Source organism: Chrysemys picta, chromosome 8 (genome assembly GCF_011386835.1).
Source record: "Chrysemys picta bellii isolate R12L10 chromosome 8, ASM1138683v2, whole genome shotgun sequence".
NCBI classification, from domain to species: Eukaryota; Metazoa; Chordata; order Testudines; family Emydidae; genus Chrysemys; species Chrysemys picta.
The window spans coordinates 15,829,809-15,849,547 of record NC_088798.1 but is presented as its reverse complement, the minus strand read 5'-3'; the positions used below and the strand labels follow the sequence as shown (position 1 = coordinate 15,849,547).

Genomic DNA, 19,739 nt, shown 5'->3' with positions numbered 1-19,739 from the left:
ATTGGCCTGCTAAACCCAGGGTTGTGAGTTCAATCCTTGAGGGGGCCACTTGGGGATCTGGGACAAAATCAGTACTTGGTCCTGCTAGTGAAGGCAGGGGGCTGGACTTGATGACCTTTCAAGGTCCCTTCCAGTTCTAGGAGATGGGATTTTTTACATGTATATGCTTGTCAAAAACTGGAATGTGCTGTGATCTCTGCACTGTGGCTTTAACACCCGTGTTTGTTCACACTCAGCGCAGACTTCATCCCAATGTAAAATAGCCAACCTTTGAAATAGTTCTGTAATTAAACTTTCTGGCAGAACGGTTTTAGTAACTGCCTGTAAAGAAATGTGTTGTATTTTGACTTTTCTATCTCTCCATAGGAGTTGGATTTCTTTTTATACCGAGTCCATTTCAACACGAAAGGGGAGGTTTAAAACGGGCTAATTTTTAATTCACTTGTTACCGCTGTTCACGGCTTTCCTTTTCACAACACATGGTAAATTGAGTGTGCTTAGTGAACGCTTTATCCTGGTGACTTATAGTGATGCTACTCCAGGTCAGGGATTCAGTGACAAGGATGAGGGTCTATCCCTGGGCCCGATCCTGCATTCTTGTGTGCCCCCAAATTCCCATTTAAATTTAGTGCCACTAATGACCTAAAGCCCCGATTCAGCCAAGGTTAAGACTCCCGTTAATTTCACTGGGCTTTGGGTCAGGCCACTACAGCAGATCTATATTAACAGGTATGTGCCTGGGGGGGAGGCGTGTGTTTTTGGTTCGGTTCTGTATACATCCCACCTGGGCACATGCACACAACCAGGCTAGTCCTGTCCGGGGGTGGCTGGTGCATCGGGTGGGCTGCGCCACTCAGCTGATCAGCCGGCGCGAGCCCTGCACGGGCCCGGGGTGCCTGCAATGGAGCGAGCACCGCCTCAGCCCATCTTCCCACTGCCTCCCGGCGGAGCCGCAGCCTCGGCCCGGCCCCGCAACAGCGCTCCGCGTCCCTAGCAACAGCCGCCGCCTGCTGCCAGACAGCTCCCCTGGGCTCTCCCCCCGCTCGGCAGCCTCCGGACAGACGCAGCCAGGCAGGGGCTGCAAGCCCTGGTGGGGATGCAGAAGAAGCCTCCTAGGTGAGCGGGGACAGAGGTGTCTCCCTGGGGATGATGCAGCTGTGTCTGCTTGGATCCTCCCTGCCCCTGTGCGGGCTGTGCGCTGCCCGGGGTGGGTCACACGGAAACGGGCCGGACAGCAGTGGGGCCACTGCTCTTCCCTCTCTAGTTTGGGTAGATGAACAGCGCGTGGGAGGGAGGGAGCAGCAGGGGCCCCAGGTTTGTATCATTTTTGGTGGTGTCCAGAACAGGTCCAAGCAGAGCCATCCCGTCCATAGGGCGGACCAGGGCAACCTGGGGGGCCTGGCACCAGCTGCAGCGAATGACCCAACCCCAGCCCACCCCTCCCTGCTCCCTATTCCACCCCTTCCCCCAAATCCCTGCCCCACCTCTTTCTGGCTTCCGTCCGCCCCCTCCCCCAAGCGATGCTGGGAGCCGGCGGAGCGGGGCGGGCTGTGGCCTGGTCGCTAGCTGCTGCCAGCATCAGGCCCCTTGCTAACCCGCCAGGCTGCCCTGGACCCCAAGTCCCCCTGAAGCACAGGGCCCCCCAAAGCACGGTAAGCCTAAACATTGGTGGAGCCGGCCCAAGTTCCTAAATATTGGTGGAGCACGGGCACCACGGGCCCATATAACTCACCGCCTATGGGAGAGAGGGCATCAGGAAGGGCCATGTCAGTGGCTCCTGAGAAGCTGAGCCTTATCTGTATACCAGGTGCCTTTATGCCCCAGGGCCGGCTCCAGGCACCAGCCCACCAAGCATGTGCTTGAGGCGGCGCCTGGAGGGGGGCGGTGCGGCGGGGCCTCAGCCGGGCTCGCCGCCCTCCCCCCGGCGCTCCGGCCGGTCGGGGAGAGCGGAGACCCCCGGCCGGGCTCTCCGCCCTGCTCCCGGCGCTCTGGCCGCCGGGGGCTCTCCACCCTCTCCCTGGTGCTCTGGCCGCCGGGGGCTCTCCGCCCTCCCCCTGGTGCTCTGGCCGCCAGGGAGAGCGGAGAGCCCCAGCCGGGCTCTCCGCCCTGCTCCCGGCGCTCTGGCCGCCGAGGGCTCTCCGCCCTCCCCATGGTGCTCTGGCCGCCAGGGAGAGTGGAGAGCCCCGGCCGGGCTCGCCGCCCTGCTCCCAGCGCTCTGGCCGCCGGGGAGAGCGGAGAGCCCCAGCCAGGCTCTCCGCCCTGCTCCCGGCGCTCTGGCCACCGGGGAGAGCGGAGAGCCCCGGCCGGGCTCGGCGCCCTCCCCTGCTGTGCCTGGGTGGGTGGCTTTTTTGCCTAGGGCAGCAAAAAAGCCAGAGCCGGCCCTGTTATGCCCTGTAGTTTTCTTCAGAGGGAAAACCATTCCTTCCTCTTCCTAGCCCATGAAACATCCTGATATGATCTTTGCTCAGCTGATTCCTTCCAATGCTGCCAACATGATTGTTTATCAGAACCTGGGTTTTATTTTTTTTCCTACCAAGAAAATTTGGCTTTGAATTGGCAATCCAGGAAGGAGTGAGTTTGTACAGGCACACTGGACAGTTGGGGTAAATCTGCATAGATCCATCTAAGTCAATGCAGCTACACCGATATACACCAGTTGAGGTTCTGTCCCCACCCCATTTACAATTCTGTTCATAAATGGAGAGAAGTGACTTACTCTGTCCCACCGCCCTCTTACCAGTCAAATACAGTTGGTGATGACATCTTGTTTAATGTTACAGGAGAGTGGGGATGGACAATATATAGACTGCTAGTTGTACTTGATGCCAATCATGTCTTCAGTCAGGAATGTTCCCTATGGGGCTGATGCACGTACTGAGACTATTGTAAAAATCATTGGGAGCAAGTATGTCCGGTGCACTGTGGAAAAACCAAAACTGTAAGTATGATGCTGAAGAACTCTATAACATATGCATGTAATTGTTTGTTTCAGGAAGCATCACTGAAGGAATTTGAAATGCTGGATAGGTTTAAGACTACAATAAAAATAAAAACAAGACCGCAAATTGTAGCCTATAAGTACTTAGAGCCAAGAATGTTTTTTAAAGTGGGTGATTAATGTTAGGCTTATAAATCCATATGTAAGCATCTAAGTATGCAGCCTGATTTTCAGATTGTGCAGATGTTATTAAATTCCAGTGGAGCTCCTGGGTATTCAGCACTTTTGAAAATCAGGTGCTTTGCATGTGAAAATATGGTCCAGGTTATCAAAAGAGCTCAGCAAAAAATGAGGTGTTCAAAAGTATTCAGCACCCACTAGTTTCCACTGAGGCCACTGGGAGCTGCCAAAAGCGGAGTATGCTTAAGGAGCTGGCCACTTAATTTAGTGACCTAAATGGGACGTAATCTGCTCTGAAAATCTGGCCTTTAGGGGTTGGGGTTGCAAAGCTGCCCAGCATATGTGGAAACCCAGGGCAACATTTTCAAAAGTGCCTAAGTGATTTAGGAGCCTACCTCCCATTGAAAGTCAGTAGGCGTTAAGCACTTTTGAAAATTGTAACTCCCGTTTATTTCTAATGGGAATTAGGTGTCTGAATCCCTTCATGATTTTGAAAATCCCACTTCTAACTTTAGGCCCCCGTTTTGAAAACCTTGGCCTAAAAAAGAGACAGCTGGATGACAAATAGGAATTGGCTACTTGAAAAGAGAGATGTTAATATCTAACTTCTAAATCTAGCAATAGAAAACATTTTATAGTACGTGCAAGTAAAACTAAATTAATCAAGGATTAGTTAGGTAGCATTATAGGCAAAATAGCAGCACTCACAGGAAATGTGATCGTTTTTCTGCAGTTGTGCTTTCAAAAAAACCTCCACTGACTCTCTTTTAAAAACCCAATCCTATATTTCTCTTTGTGAACTAGACTGGAAAATGCGGACACATGACATTTATAAAAATTAATGACTTACCACTGGTTCTTCTCATCTAGTTGATAATATATCACATGTAGTAATTTAATGGTGGTGTTTAGTTAACTTGTTTATTGTGCATAAAAAAGAAGGATATTAATAATAGATTATCAATGGTAAGAATTTTCCATGAGCGTTGCCTTTCTTCCTTTGCCATAAGGGCTGGTCATCAAAAAGAAAATTCAGAAGAATTTGAATGGTCTGTCTTCCAATTCAGTGTAACCTGCGGTCTTAATGAAAATACATTTGATGATCTCACCCAGTCAGCAGGGAAGAATAGTCCCTTCTTCTAGGACATTACAGTGAGGTATAAGAAATGACCTGCCTTACACAGGAAACCCAACTTGATGATTACTAACAGACTACGAGTCTAGTTGTTGAAAGTCCAATCTAACATCAGTGAAAGAGTGAGGGAAACTGTGTATAAACCCAATGGAACCTTTAAGCAAAGATCCATTTTACATTCTAGAACACCCAGAGACAAGTGTGTTTGGCTAACCTCTCTGTGCCATCTGTGTGAGGTCGAAATCATTCCTGCGACAGGATAATACCACTCCAGTTAGGTCAGTGGTTCAGCGATGTTCACTAGACCTGAGCCAAGTTGACAGTTGAGGTGAACTTGTCCCATGGTGTGGTAAATATTCATTTGGAGCGGGCGGGGGTGGGAGTGGGAGAGGCAAAAGGGGAAGCTGCTGGGGCCCGGCGATTTAAAAAGGCCTGGGGTTTCGGCCGCTACCACGGCAGTTGCTGGAGTCCCAGGCCCTTTAAATGGCTGCTGGAGCCCCAGGTAGCGTGGGCCAGGCAGCGCTGAAGGGGTGGCTGGGGAAGTCTGGCCCCAGCCCTGCCCCTTCCACCTGAGGCCCCGCCCTTCCAGCCCTCTTTCCCCCCCCCCCCCCCACCTTGCCCAGGACTCCAGTCGCCCTGCGTACCGGTAAGTCCTTTAAGATGCTTTCACCCCTGTCTACAAGTAACGGGACTCAATATAGGACTAACTGGATGGAATTCTCTAGCCTGTTACACAGGAGGTCAGACTAGATGATCTAATGGTCTTGTCTGGCTTTAAAAGATATGAATCTAGATTCCACTGATCTGAGGGCTTCAATCCAAGCAGCTAACTTTCTAAGAGCAGAATATTGTACGTTACTGTCTAATCTACATGCAAATGGAAAATATATTTGCATAAGGCTATGTCTCTGCTCCTGTTTTTTGCAGCAAGGCAAAGGAGGACACGAAAGTGGAAACTCAGTCTGCACTCCGGAAATTGCCCACTTGTAATACAATACAGACACATGGAAATCCTCTGGGTCTCAATAACCCTCTTTGTCAACAAATCAGTTATGACCTAGATTATGAAAGACGGAGCAGAGACAAACAGAAAGAACACGAGTCTAAACAAGCACAAACAAGCAACAGCAGATTTCTGGATGGTAAAGTAAGTTGCTATAAACTGTAGCCGCAACATTTTGAGTTGCAGGGACGATCCATGGATAATACTTAATGTTGAAATAACCAGGTCTCTTTGCAGCAATATAAATATGTGCACTAGGAACCTAGTTATGCAATTCTTATGTTTGTGAGCACTTACCCATGAAAATAGTCCTGCTGAAGTCGAGTTGAATAAGAATTTTGCACTCAGGTCCTTAGTACCTTGAGGATCTCAAAAGGCATTGCTGATGTTAATTCAGCTGCACTGTGTCCCATGAGATAAATCAGCAGGATTATACCCATCTCACAGATGGATAAACTGGCTCACAAAAGTTTGAACAAGAGCTAGGCATAATTTTCTGATTGGGCTATCGATTAATCGCAGTTAACTCACGTGATTGACTCAAAAAATTAATCACAATTAAAAAATTAATCTCGATTAATCGCTGTTTAAATCGCACTGTTAAGCGATAGAATATCAATTGAAATGTATTAAATATTTTGGATGTTTTTCTACATTTTCAAATATATTAATTTCAATTACAACACAGAATACAAAGTGTACAGTGTTCATTTATATTATTATTTTATTACAAATATTTGCACTGTAAAAATGATAAACAAAAGAATTAGTATTTTTCAATTCACCTCATACAAATACTGTAGTGCAATCTCTTTATTGTGAAAGTGCAACTTTAAAATGTAGATTTTTTTGTTACATAAATGCACTCAAAAACAAAACAATGTAAAACTTTAGAGCCAACAAGTCCACTCAGTCCTACTTCTTATTCAGCCAATTGCTAAGACAAGCAAGTTTATTTACATTTACAGGAGAGAATGCTGGTTGCTTCTTATTTACAATGTCACCCAAAAGTGAGAACAGCAATTTGCATGGCACTTTTGTAGCCGGCATTGCAAGGTATTTATGTGCCAGATATGCTAAACATTCATATGTCCCTTCATACTTCGGCCACCATTCCAGAGGACATGCTTCCATGCTGATGATGCTCATTAAAAAAATAATAGGATGTCTCCTGCTCTGTTTTACCTGCATTCTTCCATTATTTCATATTATAGCCATCTCGGATGATGATCCAGCACATATTGTTCATTTTAAGAACACTTTCACTGCAGATTTGAAAAAACGCAAAGAAGGTACCAATGTGAGATTTCTAAAGATAGCTACAGCATTTGACCCAAGGTTTAAGAATCTGAAGAGCCTTCCAAAATCTGAGAGGGACGAGGTGTGGAGCATGTTTTCATAAGTCTTAAAAGAGGAACACTCCAATGCGGAAACTACAGAACCCGAACCACCAAAACAGAAAATCAACTGCTGGTGGCATCTGACTCTGATGATGAAGGTGAACATGTGTCAATCTTCACTGCTTTGGATCATTATCGAGCAGAACCCGTAATTAGCATGGATGCATGTTCTCTGGAATAGTGGTTGAAGATGAAGGGACATATGAATCATTATCTCATCTGGCATGTAATTATCTTGTGACACCGTCTACAGCAGTGCCATGAGAATGCCTGTTCTCACTTTCAGGTGACATTGTAAACAAGAAACAGGCAACATTATCTCCTGCAAAAGTAAATAAACTTGCTAGTCTGAGGGACTGGCTGAAAAAGAAGTAGGACTAAGTGGACTTATAGGCTCTAAAGTTTAACGTTGTTTAATTTTTGAATGCAGTTATTTTTTGTACATAATTTGACATTTGTAAGTTCAACTTTCATGATAAAGAGATTGCACTGCACTACTTGGATGAGGTGAATTGAAAAATACTATTTCTTTTGTTTTTTACAGCACAAATATTTGTAATAAAAATAAATATAAAGCGAGCACTGTACACTTTGTATTCTCTGTTGTAATTGAAATCAATATATTTGAAAATGTAGAAAAAATCCAAAATATTTAAATAAATGGTATTCTGTTACTGTTTAACAGTGCGATTAATCACGATTAATTTTTTTAATCGCTTGACAGCCCTATTTTCTGGACAAAACTTTTTTCAGGCAAAAAAATAGAGGTAGTCTAACTGTAATCTTTTGCCAATTCATGTTGGTTTTCCCATATCGTTTGTGTTGGAACCTACCCACGCCCCCCAACATTAGAAAAAATCAAACCTCTTCAATTTTTCAGTTCTAAATTATTGTTTTCTTTTTGAAATTTTCTTCCATTTTATTTTTTAAAAAATTCAGAAACATTAAAAATGCTTGAAATTGAAATGGAACATTTTGTTTTCGGTCAAAAGAAATATTTATTTTCTTTCTTTCTTCAGAATAGCTAGCGAACCAAAAAATCCATTCTTTGCCCAGCTGTATCTGGACCCTAGATTTTTAGACCTGTTCAGTAATTTTGGGCACCTCCCTTTGTGGGTGCACGGCTTGGAATGCCCGGCCTGACTTTGAGAGGTGCTGTACACCCCTGAGTCAAACTGAGTCAGGCCTAGAGGTTGTGCTTAGGGGGCGTATGACTTTAAAAATGTAGACTCTGCCTCATGCATGGGACAGTGCATAACGGCATTGTCCTGGGGGGGGAATTGTGCCTTTTTGAGTGCTGCTCCCTTGCTCGGGGGAAATAACTCACTGGAGCCCTTTACTAGGTACAGCTGACTTCCCCATTTGTGCCAGCTCAGCATGTTAACTCTGCCTAGTCCCTGCCCCTTTGACCCTCTCTCTGCCTCTTGCTTGGAGAAGTACCAGACTCACAGTCCGTGTTCTATCCCCCATGTTCTATCCCCTGCGCCAAGAGCAAAAATGAAGGGAGCGCTCATGTGGCCATATGGGTGGAAGGGATCTTATTTGCCTTTATTCCACTGCACAGGGTCACAGTCCTGCCCTTTGGTTTTAAGACCAGAGACAAATTTCCACAGGAGAAGCTACAGATATTTCTCCCCGCCCCAGAGAGAGAATGTATCTGTTTCCTGTTCAGTATGTTCAATAACTTCCCAGTCAGGAAACGTATTTCTTCCTTCTCTTCCTCTCTCCTTTGGTTTGCAGTGTTCTTTGCTAAATACCTAACAATGCTCTACATTGTTCCATGTCCAACTCTGCGGTCTTTGTGCAGCTTCCCCTCCATCCCTAGGAATTTCATAAATAAACCACTTCAGCCCCTGTTTTGAAAGGCTGATATTTGGGTCATCGTTTTCATATTTGGGACCTACTGTATTTTTAATGCAAAGCAAACCATTTCAGGTGGTAGGAGATTAGGAATGCAGTGTGTGGGGAGGATGGTCGTATGTTCAGTAGTTATAAGGAAGGGTAATATTTGGGGACCATCAGAACTGAAAGTAGCTAATCATTTGTTTATGTTTTAAACCTATTGCAAAAGGCAGCTCCTGGCATTCGTTTCTTTCCACATCAGGGTAGGTTTAGACTTCAGTAGAGGAATAAAGGAAAGACGTTACCAATTCAGATATTTGTGCAATGAACTGATTCATTTATGCCAGGTTGCTTTTAGAAATGTTGGGCTTTAATTAATCTCTTACTGAAAATAATGAGGACTGTTAACCCTAATCTCTAATGCAGGAGAGCATTTCTAATGCTCAGTATGAAATACTAAACAATGAGACTTTCTAACCCTGCTACTGGAAAGTTGAATGCATTCCATGATGGTAACAAAATGGCTAGTGTTTGGGAGCACCACTGCCTTCTACCAGGTGGAATTAGAACGGCACATCTATGAGTCATAGACACTATAATGCCAGCAGCTGATGGAGAGTTTCCTTCATCTTAAGTGGTAGGGGAATGTTTTCAGAGCTGAAGGAGCTAATTATACTAATAAAATGAGAACTAATTTAATAGCTGTTCCAGTTAAATATGTCTTCAGGATGTATTGTTGTTGGAGTTTAAACATGTTTGCTTTCTAAAAAGGAATCACCAGCATATATTTTATATGACGAAATATTTGTGTATGTCAATATTTGTACTCAGAGTATATTTTGGTTAGAACACAACTATTTATTTTTCTTTGATTGCCTTATGTCTAATTCTAATGTCTTGTTCTTCAAGGTTTTAAAACCACCAAATATTCATTGTGTGTCTGTCCCATCGGGAGATCAGTCTTTGTCCTACATTCATGCCCTCCAAAAGCCATCCCTTAGAGCTCGGTCTTTAAGACAACATGTAGGACATCACCAGGTAAATGTTGTGAAATTGCCGCCAAGTTAAAGAAGTATGGGCTGGATGAATGGACTGTAAGGTGGATAGAAAGCTGGTTAGATTGTTGGGCTCAACGGGTAGTGATCAATGCCTCCATTTGGCAGCTGGTTTCAAGCGGAGTGCCCCAAGGGTCAGTCCTGGGGCCGGTTTTGTTTAATATCTTTATTAATGATCTGGAGGATGGTGTGGACTGCACTCTCAGCAAGTTTGCAGATGACACTAAACTGGGAGGCGTGGTAGATACACTGAAGGGTAGGGATCCGATACAGAGGGACCTAGACAAATTAGAGGATTGGGCCAAAAAAACCCTGATGAGGTTCAACAAGGACAAGTGCAGAGTCCTGCACTTAGGATGGAAGAATCTTATGCACTGCTACAGACTAGGGACCGAATGGCTAGGTAGCAGTTCTGCAGAAAAGGACCTAGGGGTCACAGTGGATGAGAAGCTGGATATGAGTCAACAATGTGCTCTTGTTGCCAAGAAGGCTAACGGCATTTTGGGCTGTATAAGTAGGGGCATTGCCAGCAGATCGAGGAATGTGATCATTCCCCTTTATTCAACATTGGTGAGGCCTCATCTGGAGTACTGTGTCCAGTTTTGGGCCCCACACTACAAGAAGGGTGTGAAAAAATTGGAAAGAGTCCAGCGGACGGCAACAAAAATGATTAGGGGGCTGGAGCACATGACTTATGAGGAGAGGCTGAGGGAACTGGGATTGTTTAGTCTCCAGAAGAGAAGAATGAGGGGGGATTTGATAGCTGCTTTCAACTACCTGAAGGGGGGTTCCAAAGAGGATGGAGCTCGGCTGTTCTCAGTGGTGGCAGATGACAGAACAAGGAGCAATGGCCTCAAGTTGCAGTGCGGGAGGTCTAGGTTGGATATTAGGAAACACTGTTTCACTAGGAGGGTGGTGAAGCACTGGAATGCGTTACCTAGGGAGGTGGTGGAATCTCCTTCCTTGGAGGTTTTTAAGGCCTGGTTTGACAAAGCCCTGGCTAGGATGATTTAGTTGGGAATTGGTCTTGCTTTGAGCAGGGGGTTGGACTAGATGACCTCCTGAGGTCCCTTCCAACCCTGATATTCTATGATTCTATGATTCTATGAAATATTGCCATAACTGGTCATCTATTAAATATTTTCAATGACAATTTGGTTCAAGTGTTGGCCTGCTAATGATGGGCTCAGTCCTCAGCTAGACCAAGTTTACAGTCTGAACAGGTGAGGGGGAAAGGAGCCAGGGGGAGGGGGACGCTAAGCCACCTTTTTATCTCCCTGATCCTGAGCCAGACAAAATAGCCTTTGGTGTAAATGAGAGCAGCTGCAGGGCTGCTCTAAATTACATCACCAGCAGCTGAGAATCTGGAAACCACCACAAGCTCCCATCCTCCAACATTTGACCCTAGCATGTCTCCTATACCAGAACAGCTTTGCCAGCTTTGTGCAATCCCAGGATTCCTCTGTGACAAATGGAATCCTCAGCTGTCCATGTAGGGCAGCTTTTCTTCTGTTGCGCAGCTTTAGCATGCAGCCAGGGGCCTGAGTAGACTGCTGTTTTGCTCAGCACAGCCATTGTAACGATGTTGTAAAGCACTCTCCATTCAACCATCTGCTTTACCATTCTTCATTCGAGTTACTGTATATTATATAACCAGATGTTTCTTTTCTAAATGATTTCCAGCAGATCATATGCCGAGGGCCATCAGAGTCACCCGAGGAAGAGGATTCTCTCCTGGCTCTTGTCAGAAATGAACTCCGGCTGCGTCCTGTTAGGTTAGCCGGGTTCGAAAAGCTGCAGAGAGAGCTTAAGACTCTGGATCCCATCTCTGGATTTCTTCCTCAGTCCCAGCTGAGCTCCCTCCTTCTGAAGCATGAAGTCCCTCTACAATTACCAACTGTCAAGCGCCTCTTTGAGAGGTTTTCTGAGGCAAATGACTCTGAATTGGTATGTTCATCTGAATGTCTTAACTGGGGGGAAAAATCAATTAGTCTTTTTCACTTATCCGTGCAAGTCAAGTAAATAGAAGAGAGAGGTTAATAAGCAGTAACTTCCTTAGCTTAGAGATTCTCATATGTTAGTTAGGCTTTATTTGCTATTTGGGGATTAATCAGCAAATGTGGCCGAAACGACCTCTGTGTTTTAGACGTTTTCTGTCTTCTAACATGTCTCCAGTGTTGCTACTGTAATTGATTACAGTAACTGACAGCAGAAAGGAAGTTGCAATATACTGGCAATTTTGCTTATGTATCACTGCCCGTAGTGATTGAACTACAGAGGTAATCAGATGGGATTTTCAGAATCATTCAGCGTCATCCTAATTCTGGAAGTTTTACTCTTGACTTGAGTAAAGTGTTAGTCCAACATTGATTTTTTTGCAAATCCCACCCATTGGCTCCAACACAACCGCTAATGGAGATTCTTCTTCAGCTCAGGTAGTAGAGATGTGTATTATTTTAGGGAATGGTCCTGATGTTCCACCGCCTTGCGCCTTGTGTGCTAAGTATCATGCTACTACGTTCAGTGGTGCTGGACCAATTTTGTTAGTAGGGATGCTGAAGGCGGAAACCATGTATTTGGGTTGTTATTACTACTTCAGGCCAGGGGGTGGCAGCACCCCCAGCACTCCTAGTTCCAGCACCTATGACCACTGTCCGCATATTCCACTCTCTCTCATACCAGTACATTTACGTTTACATTTACAACCTACTTTGCACCCCTTTCCCGGTCCCCCCGAATGATGCCTTCTCTTGTGCAGGGGACGCAGGGGTAGGATTTGCTCCTCAGTTTTAACATTAGCACTTTCTAAATAACAATTAGCAGGAAGGCAGCTGTGCTGCGCGAGTGCTCAGTCAGTTTAGCGGTGCGGCGTGTATTGCGTCTTGTTAGGGGTCTGCTGAATGAGGCACACGGGAGCCCTTGTCTCATGGAGTCATTTCTGTAATACTGCCGTAGCCCTATAAATCAGTCCTCCGACGCACACCCTCACCCAGCTCTTCCTGCCAGATCTCCCCATACACACACAAGACCTCCTGCTGCCAAACTCTTTCTTATCCCGCTAAACGCTGGGCTGCTAATCCACTAATCCTAGCGACCTGTCTCCCTCTTCTCCTCTTGCCCTCCACTGGCCTATAAGGGCCTGGTGCAAAGTCCAGTGAAGTCAGAGAAAAGACTCCCATTGATTTCAATGGACTTCATTGGTCTTAACTATTCATTTCAGGGGATTCATTATACATCATATACAAACATAAAAAGGCACAAATCCAATATTTTTCATGTGTGAGACACCTTTTAACTTTGTAAGTAAAATTAAATGTGATTTCCCCCCCTAAAGCACTTTATTTTCACTTTAATTTTCTCAGGAAGATGCAATTTAAGGGAGAGGTTGTAACAGACTGACATTTTCCTATGCCCTTTGCTTGTGTTTGTACCTATCTCTTTTTTTAGGTAAATTCTGAAAATCTGATTCAGTTTCTAAGACTAGCTGCAGCACTTGAAATGCAGACTATCAAGACATGTGATCTGGGTCTTCAAGCAAAGAGTGTAACTTTAAAGGATCAAAGCAAAAGGTTCTATTTCTGTTTTTTTTAATGTATTTATTACTCTAAACAAATGAGAAAAGTATCTGAGAAATCCTCCTTTTCTTGGTTTTCATTTGGTAAAAGTCTTGTAGGTGTTGAATTTTCAGAATGTTTTCAAGCCTGCTATTTTCACTGAGGATTCTGAAAGCAAAACTGGTTCTTCAATTATGAGATTGAAAAGCATTTTACATAGAGTAGAAGAGCACAGATTTTCTCTTGCAACCATTCAAACCACTACATGTTTCGGGTCGCTGATCACCTACACTACATACTGCTAGAAGCATCATTTGAGATCATGCAGACTCCCCTTTACTTAACTTTGGCAAGGGAAACAGTTTCAATTAGAGACAATTTTAATAATTGCCTTTTTATCCTTGTGTGTGTAATTGTGTGTGTGTGTGTGTGTGTGTGTGTGTGTGTATACACACACCCCTCTACCCCGATATAACGCGACTCGATATAACATGAATTCGGATATAACGCGGTAAAGCAGTGCTCTGGGGGGGGGGGGGGGCTGTGCACTCTGGTGGATCAAAGCAAGTTCAATATAACGCAGTTTCACCTATAACGCGGGAAAAAATTTTGGCTCCCAAGGACAGCGTTATATCGGGGTAGAGGTGTATATATATAATATGAGAGAAATGCTGTTTTGAAATCACCAGAGACTGAAGTAGTCTATGCACAGAATAAGTACAGTACATACTCCCCCATCAACGTAACTCATCTGGATGAGTAAGGCTCCCACTGTCAGAGCAAACGATCGCACTGCTGAAATTGACAACAAGGGTGTTGATAGTGACTGTGACCTTATGTGATGTGAACATCGGCACACTGGAAATTGGATTTGAGACCACCATCTCATTTCTTATAGTCCACTGAGCAGCCAACAGAGAGCAACAGACTTCTGTCACCGCTAGCCAAGGCTGGATTTTAGAACCCAAGGCCTATGGTGAAATCTTTTGTAGAGCTGGGAGAAGTTTTTACCAAAACTCTTTTTCAGCAAAAAATGCAGATACAGATTGATCAAAACCTTTTGTGAATTTGTGTCAAACTCACCAATTCATTTTAATCGAATAAACAAAAATTATGAAAAAATGAAAAGGACCTGTTTGTTCATTTTTTAATGAATTGTTTTGATTTTTGATTCAAAATGACTTTTTGGTTTGAATTTCCTTCAATTTTATTTATTTATTTATTTTTAAAAGAGCTCAAAATCAAAACAAAACATTACCTTTTGGGACAAACAAAATGTTTCATTCAACCCAAAACATTTTTTTTTTACTTTTCACTTTGCTGAAAATTTCAGAAACTTTTCATTGTGGGTGGACCTGAAATAATTTTTTTTTTTTTTTTGCAACTGACAGACAATCAAAAAGCTCAGTTACTGATTATCTTTTGCTGTATTATCAGTTCACTGAGCCACCCCTTCTACTGTACATTCCAGTCACTATGTGGCACGGCAGCATTACGCAGTACCAACAATGTAACAAAGTTAGGAGCCATACACAAGTATGTCATTTTATTTACTCATGTATTAAGCTATGCTCTACCAGAAAAAGTCTGAGGTGAAGATCAGGCAGGTATTTATGATATACAGCCGGCAGCCACATCAGCTCACCTATGCTTTGATCAGATCCTAAAAACAGCGGGCCTGGTTGATTACTGAATGGGAAACCTCCAAGGAAACCTCAGGAAGCATTATTGGTGATTCAGTAGATGGCCCTCCTTCTTTCTGAGTCAGTATTGAACCAGGCCCCATCATGGAGATAGGAGGCATTTAGAAGTGCCATCTTTTAGGTGAAACAAAAAATCCAAGGTGCGTATACCATTAAAAAAATCTTAAGGCCTTTTTCACATGAATCACAGTGTTAAACCTGATAATCCAGCCAAAAGGTAATTATGTTTTCCTTACCATGGCATTTTAGCTGGATTTGCTATTTTTCTTTGCTTCCTACCCAAGCCTGTTTTGTTCTGTTGCTGTGATCAGTTAAACAGCTGCCTCAGAACACCTCAGGGGTTCTATATGGCCTGGGAGGGCAGTATACTCGTAGAACACTTTGGCATCCTTTGTGGGGCCAGGTGAACTGGAAAGCATTATGTATTATTTTTATGGTAATCTCTATATTTTGATCCTCCAGCTCTCTGGCTCCTGAAGACCCATTACAGATCTTGAAGCAAATATTGGAGGAATATAAGGGGGAACTAGACATGGAGAAACTGAGCCTGAGTTTTCAAAAAGAAGATAAGTCTTTCTCCGGCCTTCTCTCTCTCTATGAGGTAAATAGGCCTCAGAACAGAGTTCAGTCTAGTCATGTAATCACAGGTAGACCGCTCTCATTTAATAGCAGTGTAACACACTTAAAGCCATAAATGGACCATTTGAGTCAGTTATATGCATAGATCCTGTTACTATTGCAGAATGCATTTCAAAGCTATATTTTTATTCTTAAAAATAAGAAAAGAATGTGAATCCTTCAGAACTGGTCTAAAAGGATATGTCTACACTGCAATTAAACACTGGTGGCTGGCCCACGTCAGCTGACTTGTGTCACAAGGCATGGGCTGGAGGGCTATAAAACAGCAGTGGAGACATCCAGGCTTGGTCTGGATCCCGGGCTCTGGGACCCTCTCCCCTTGTGGGATCTCAGAGACCAGGCTACAGCCCAAGCCTGAATGTCTGCACTGAAGTTTTATAGCCCCACAGCCCAAGCCCCACAAACTTGACTCAGCTGACCTGGGCCAGCCCCAGATAGTGCAATGCAGACATATCTAGAGACACAGACTTTAAGAAGTGAGGAGACCCTCAAAAACCACTGAAGTCAATGGGAGGTGAGAACACTTGATACTTTGCAGAATTTGCTGGGCTTATATTGCTTTTGATTACTGCTCTGCAGTATCCCAACAGCAGTGATCCCACATCTTCGTTAAGGTAAAGAATTGAAAGTCTGTGGAGTGGGAAGAGCTGGAGAGAGGGATGGGTGAAGAGGCTAAAAGCTAAATCCTGGATTTGTTATACTTTGTGGCTTTTGTCAAGTTTAGAGCATTCCTATGAGACTCCCACAGGGTTTAAAATAATAGAAAGGCTTTAGAAAACAGTACATCATCTTCAATGATAAATGACGTGCCTCGTGCCTACAGGTTGGCTCCTTGGAAATTCAGTGGTGAATCTGAGATGAGTTTCTAAGCAGAGTGAATGCTTGAGGCTTCATACCATTCAGGAGGCAGTAATGAGCAGTGGGCCATGGTGTCACAGGTCTGAAAAAAGGAAGGGATGAGTTAGATGAACTGTGTTGAATGTTGTTCAGTTTGGGGGCATTCAGCACAGAATTCTGAGCTCATCTGTTGTTGTTTTTTAAAAAAAAGATTTATGAGTTATGTTTAAGAATTATTGTAGAGCTGGTTGGAAAATGGGAGATTTTTTTCTGTAGAAAATTTCATCTTTTGTCAACCCCCCCCCCCAAAACCTGAAAATGTATGGCAGAAAACTGCCAAATCTGCCCAAACTTTGCGGTTTTCAGCTTTCCAATGACAAAACAAAAATGTTCAAGGAAATTGGATGCTTTCTGTGAAAACTCTCATTTAGTTGAAAACCCATTTTCCATCCAAGAAATGGTTTTGAAGGAAATTTTTCAGCCAGACCTAATTCTTAATAAGATCTGCTGGTAATTTTTTTGCAGTCACTTGATTCTGCTTGCAGAATTTGCACATGGTGTTTGGCATGTTAAATGACTGCAAAATCAGGCTCACAAGAAGAAATGGCTCAGTCCTGGTCACAACTGCATACGTGTATATGCTGTTTTACTAGACTGTTTGAAAACACTTTGCCATGTATCTTTTGTACTGGAGCTGATGGCTGTGATGTGCACTGGATTTATAATAAAATCTTCTCCTCTCAGTTGCTTTGCCATAGATAATGATACCCCAAATTTCAGTGGGAAATCTTATCTTGTTTCCAGATTGAGACTGTTTGCCAGAAGCATAGACTAACTCTAACTCCTTTATTGCTGGAAGCTTTGCTCAACAACCATGATTTGTGCAAACAAGGCAAAATACAGTAAGTTTTTAATACCATCCAGACTTGATCATTCCTTCTAAAACAGACATTTGATTGTACAGGGTCAGCCTCACACACAAGCTACAAAGCCAGTTGCTCTGTGCATGGGGCTCTCCCATCCCCCCGTTTTAGGTGTGTCATGGAGACTTGCAATTCACAGGCTGGCCCAATCTTCGCTCTGGCAGAGACACTGAAATGGGAGATCACTCACTGATTTTCCGTATCCCCTTCCTAGGGGCTTGAGGTCCCACTCTTAGTTGGGACCTTGCCAGTTATAAGATCAAAATCGGGCTGACTTCGGTCACATATACAGGGTAGAGCTCTTCATAGCATGACTGGAAAGAAGAAACCAACACAAAACCCTTTTCACATAAGCAGACCTTAGGAGAACCTTACAACGAAATCAAAGTATCTTAGCCCATACGAGGCTAATTTGCCGTTAGCCTGCAGCAAAGATCTTAACCTAACTGTAGAGGAGTCTTTGTGTGGATTCTCATGTCTTGATTTAGCAGGACTCTCTTGGCTCTCAGCAAAGCACGGACTTCTCAAGGCTTACCTTCCAATGCTGTACATGTCACAGCATGGTGTGATGAAGGGCACCTTCACTCCTATGACTTGCAGTGAGGAATTACATTTGTAAAGGATAAACTCTTCCACACACATACCATCTTTGGCTAAGGCCTTGCTTGTTAAATTAAAGCCATTTTGTTAAGGACTTTAAATGCCACTTGCCCATAGACTGAATTACGTCCCTTTAGAGATTAAAAAATCCAATATAAACAAAATAAATCTAGGAAGCTGAATGCATGAATCATTGTTTTAGTATATACTGTCCATTCTAATCTGCAGTCCAATTGTGAAGCCATTCGGGAGGCTGTTTCTCAAGTAATTAGCAGGAATCTAGCTCTGAGCCACTTTCTGATTAAATGTGCTTAAAATCAATAAAACACCATGAGTGATTACAGTCACGTGAGATTAGCCTTGTCGAACAAAGCAGAACAAGTTATGTCCTCTCTGTAACTTGTCAACAAGAAAAATGGGGGCTCGGAGGAGGAATGCCTGATATTTCTATGCAGATTTTTCTACCTCTCTTCTTTAATTTATTTTTCCTGGAGAAGTGAGGTGATCAGTTCAGTTTCTGGAAGTTACAGGATTGGGGAGATAAAGCTTTTGTAGCACCACCAAAAAGCCGCCGCAGATTAACTCAACTGGTGGAAATTGGCATAGCTCTGTTGACTTCACCTCTCTACACTGAGGATGTGGCCCATAAAGCCAAGTTTGTGTCCATCCTTTGCTTCAGTTGTAGATAGATAGTATTTTAAAAAATCCTAGAGCTGCAAAGTGCCCTGGCAAATAGAGAGTCTGTCCTTTGGAAAATGTTGTCCCAAATGTGTAGACAGTGCATCGTGTGATGTATTGCATTTATGTGCACAAGCTAAGCTTCATGCTGGTGATTGTGGTATGCTCTGCTGCATATTTATAATGTCATTTCTTTCTTTATTTCAAAAAACCTTTTTGTAAATTTATTGTTTATTTTTAATCATGTCTCTGACCTCCATTACATAGCTCTTGGAAGTCAGACTGTTTGGAGTTTGTTTTCAAATATTATATTTCATTTAAAAATGTTTGCGCATGCAGGTGGAAGAAGTTTATGGAGTTGCTCAAGAAAGCTCATTCTGATGCGATTCCTAATTTGCCTGTTCCTGTGGGTAAGTGAAGTGGCTGTCACTTTAAATCACACCCGGGAGATATAACAAGCACCCTGAAAACACTACCTTTTCCAAGACCAAAGTTCCCTGAAATATCTTCATCCTACATAGTGAGCTTTTTTCCAACCAGTGTCCTGCTGTTGATAATGCCACCCTGTCAAAGTGCCATGCTGAGCATTGGCCTCGTTTTTAAGAAATAAAAAGGTCTCGCAAGTCTGGAACAACAACAAAGAAAAAAACCCCACAACCAACCACCGCCAAAGCAAGTTCAGTAAATGTTTCTCTTCACTTTAAAGAGCAGTACAATGTATATTCTCCAAAGGAAAATTGTGCATAATCATTGTGCACTCCTGGATCCATGCTGTCAGTACAGGAATTTCACTAGTTTGATATTCAAAAGCTATTCCTCCCTCTCTCTCTCTCTCTCTCTCTAGCAGGTAGCATGCACCTATTTGGCTGCATGTAACCTCTCTTTTTTGCAGGTTTTCCAGCTTGTGTTGCAGAATTTTCAACTTAGAGAAAATGAAGAAATAGTGCAGCGTATAGGCCAGATCTGAAGCTGGGATAATTGATGTCACTCGAGTATCCAGAAGGGAGCTATTCTAATTTAAACCAATGAGGATCTGGCTCCATTATGCTCAGAAAGTAATTATCCTGGCTTCAAAGAAGACATGGGGCCTGTTGCTCCGCTGCCTGACACCTTATGTAGGCATTTACACCAGTGCCAAGTGGGTGTCACCTGCTACCAAATTATGAGAATATTTTACATTCACTTTGCATTGGTGCAAACAACAACACATGGTGCAGGTCAATGCAGAATCAGACCCTTTCCATGCAGAGTT

The 19,739-nt window shown here is 43.7% G+C and overlaps 1 protein-coding gene across 3 annotated transcripts in view; it reads left to right on the top strand.

Moving 5' to 3' along the window:
- Positions 1–863: 863 nt before the first annotated feature.
- The window catches only part of C8H1orf87 (chromosome 8 C1orf87 homolog), a 30,474-nt gene continuing 11,598 nt past the window's right edge, over positions 864–19,739 (top strand). The window contains exons 1-9 of one of the 3 annotated variants that reach the window (XM_005284923.4): positions 868–1,116; positions 2,781–2,938; positions 5,181–5,400; positions 9,408–9,536; positions 11,237–11,500; positions 13,001–13,122; positions 15,273–15,411; positions 17,091–17,188; positions 18,827–18,897. In XM_005284923.4, the coding sequence (XP_005284980.2) occupies positions 2,823–2,938; positions 5,181–5,400; positions 9,408–9,536; positions 11,237–11,500; positions 13,001–13,122; positions 15,273–15,411; positions 17,091–17,188; positions 18,827–18,897 (1,159 nt within the window). In that variant the 5' untranslated portion in view covers positions 868–1,116; positions 2,781–2,822. Of the gene's footprint in view, positions 1,117–2,780; positions 2,939–5,180; positions 5,401–9,407; positions 9,537–11,236; positions 11,501–13,000; positions 13,123–15,272; positions 15,412–17,090; positions 17,189–18,826; positions 18,898–19,739 lie in introns of all 3 variants that reach the window. The other 2 variants (XM_008167861.3, XM_008167862.3) reach the window with 2 other exon arrangements.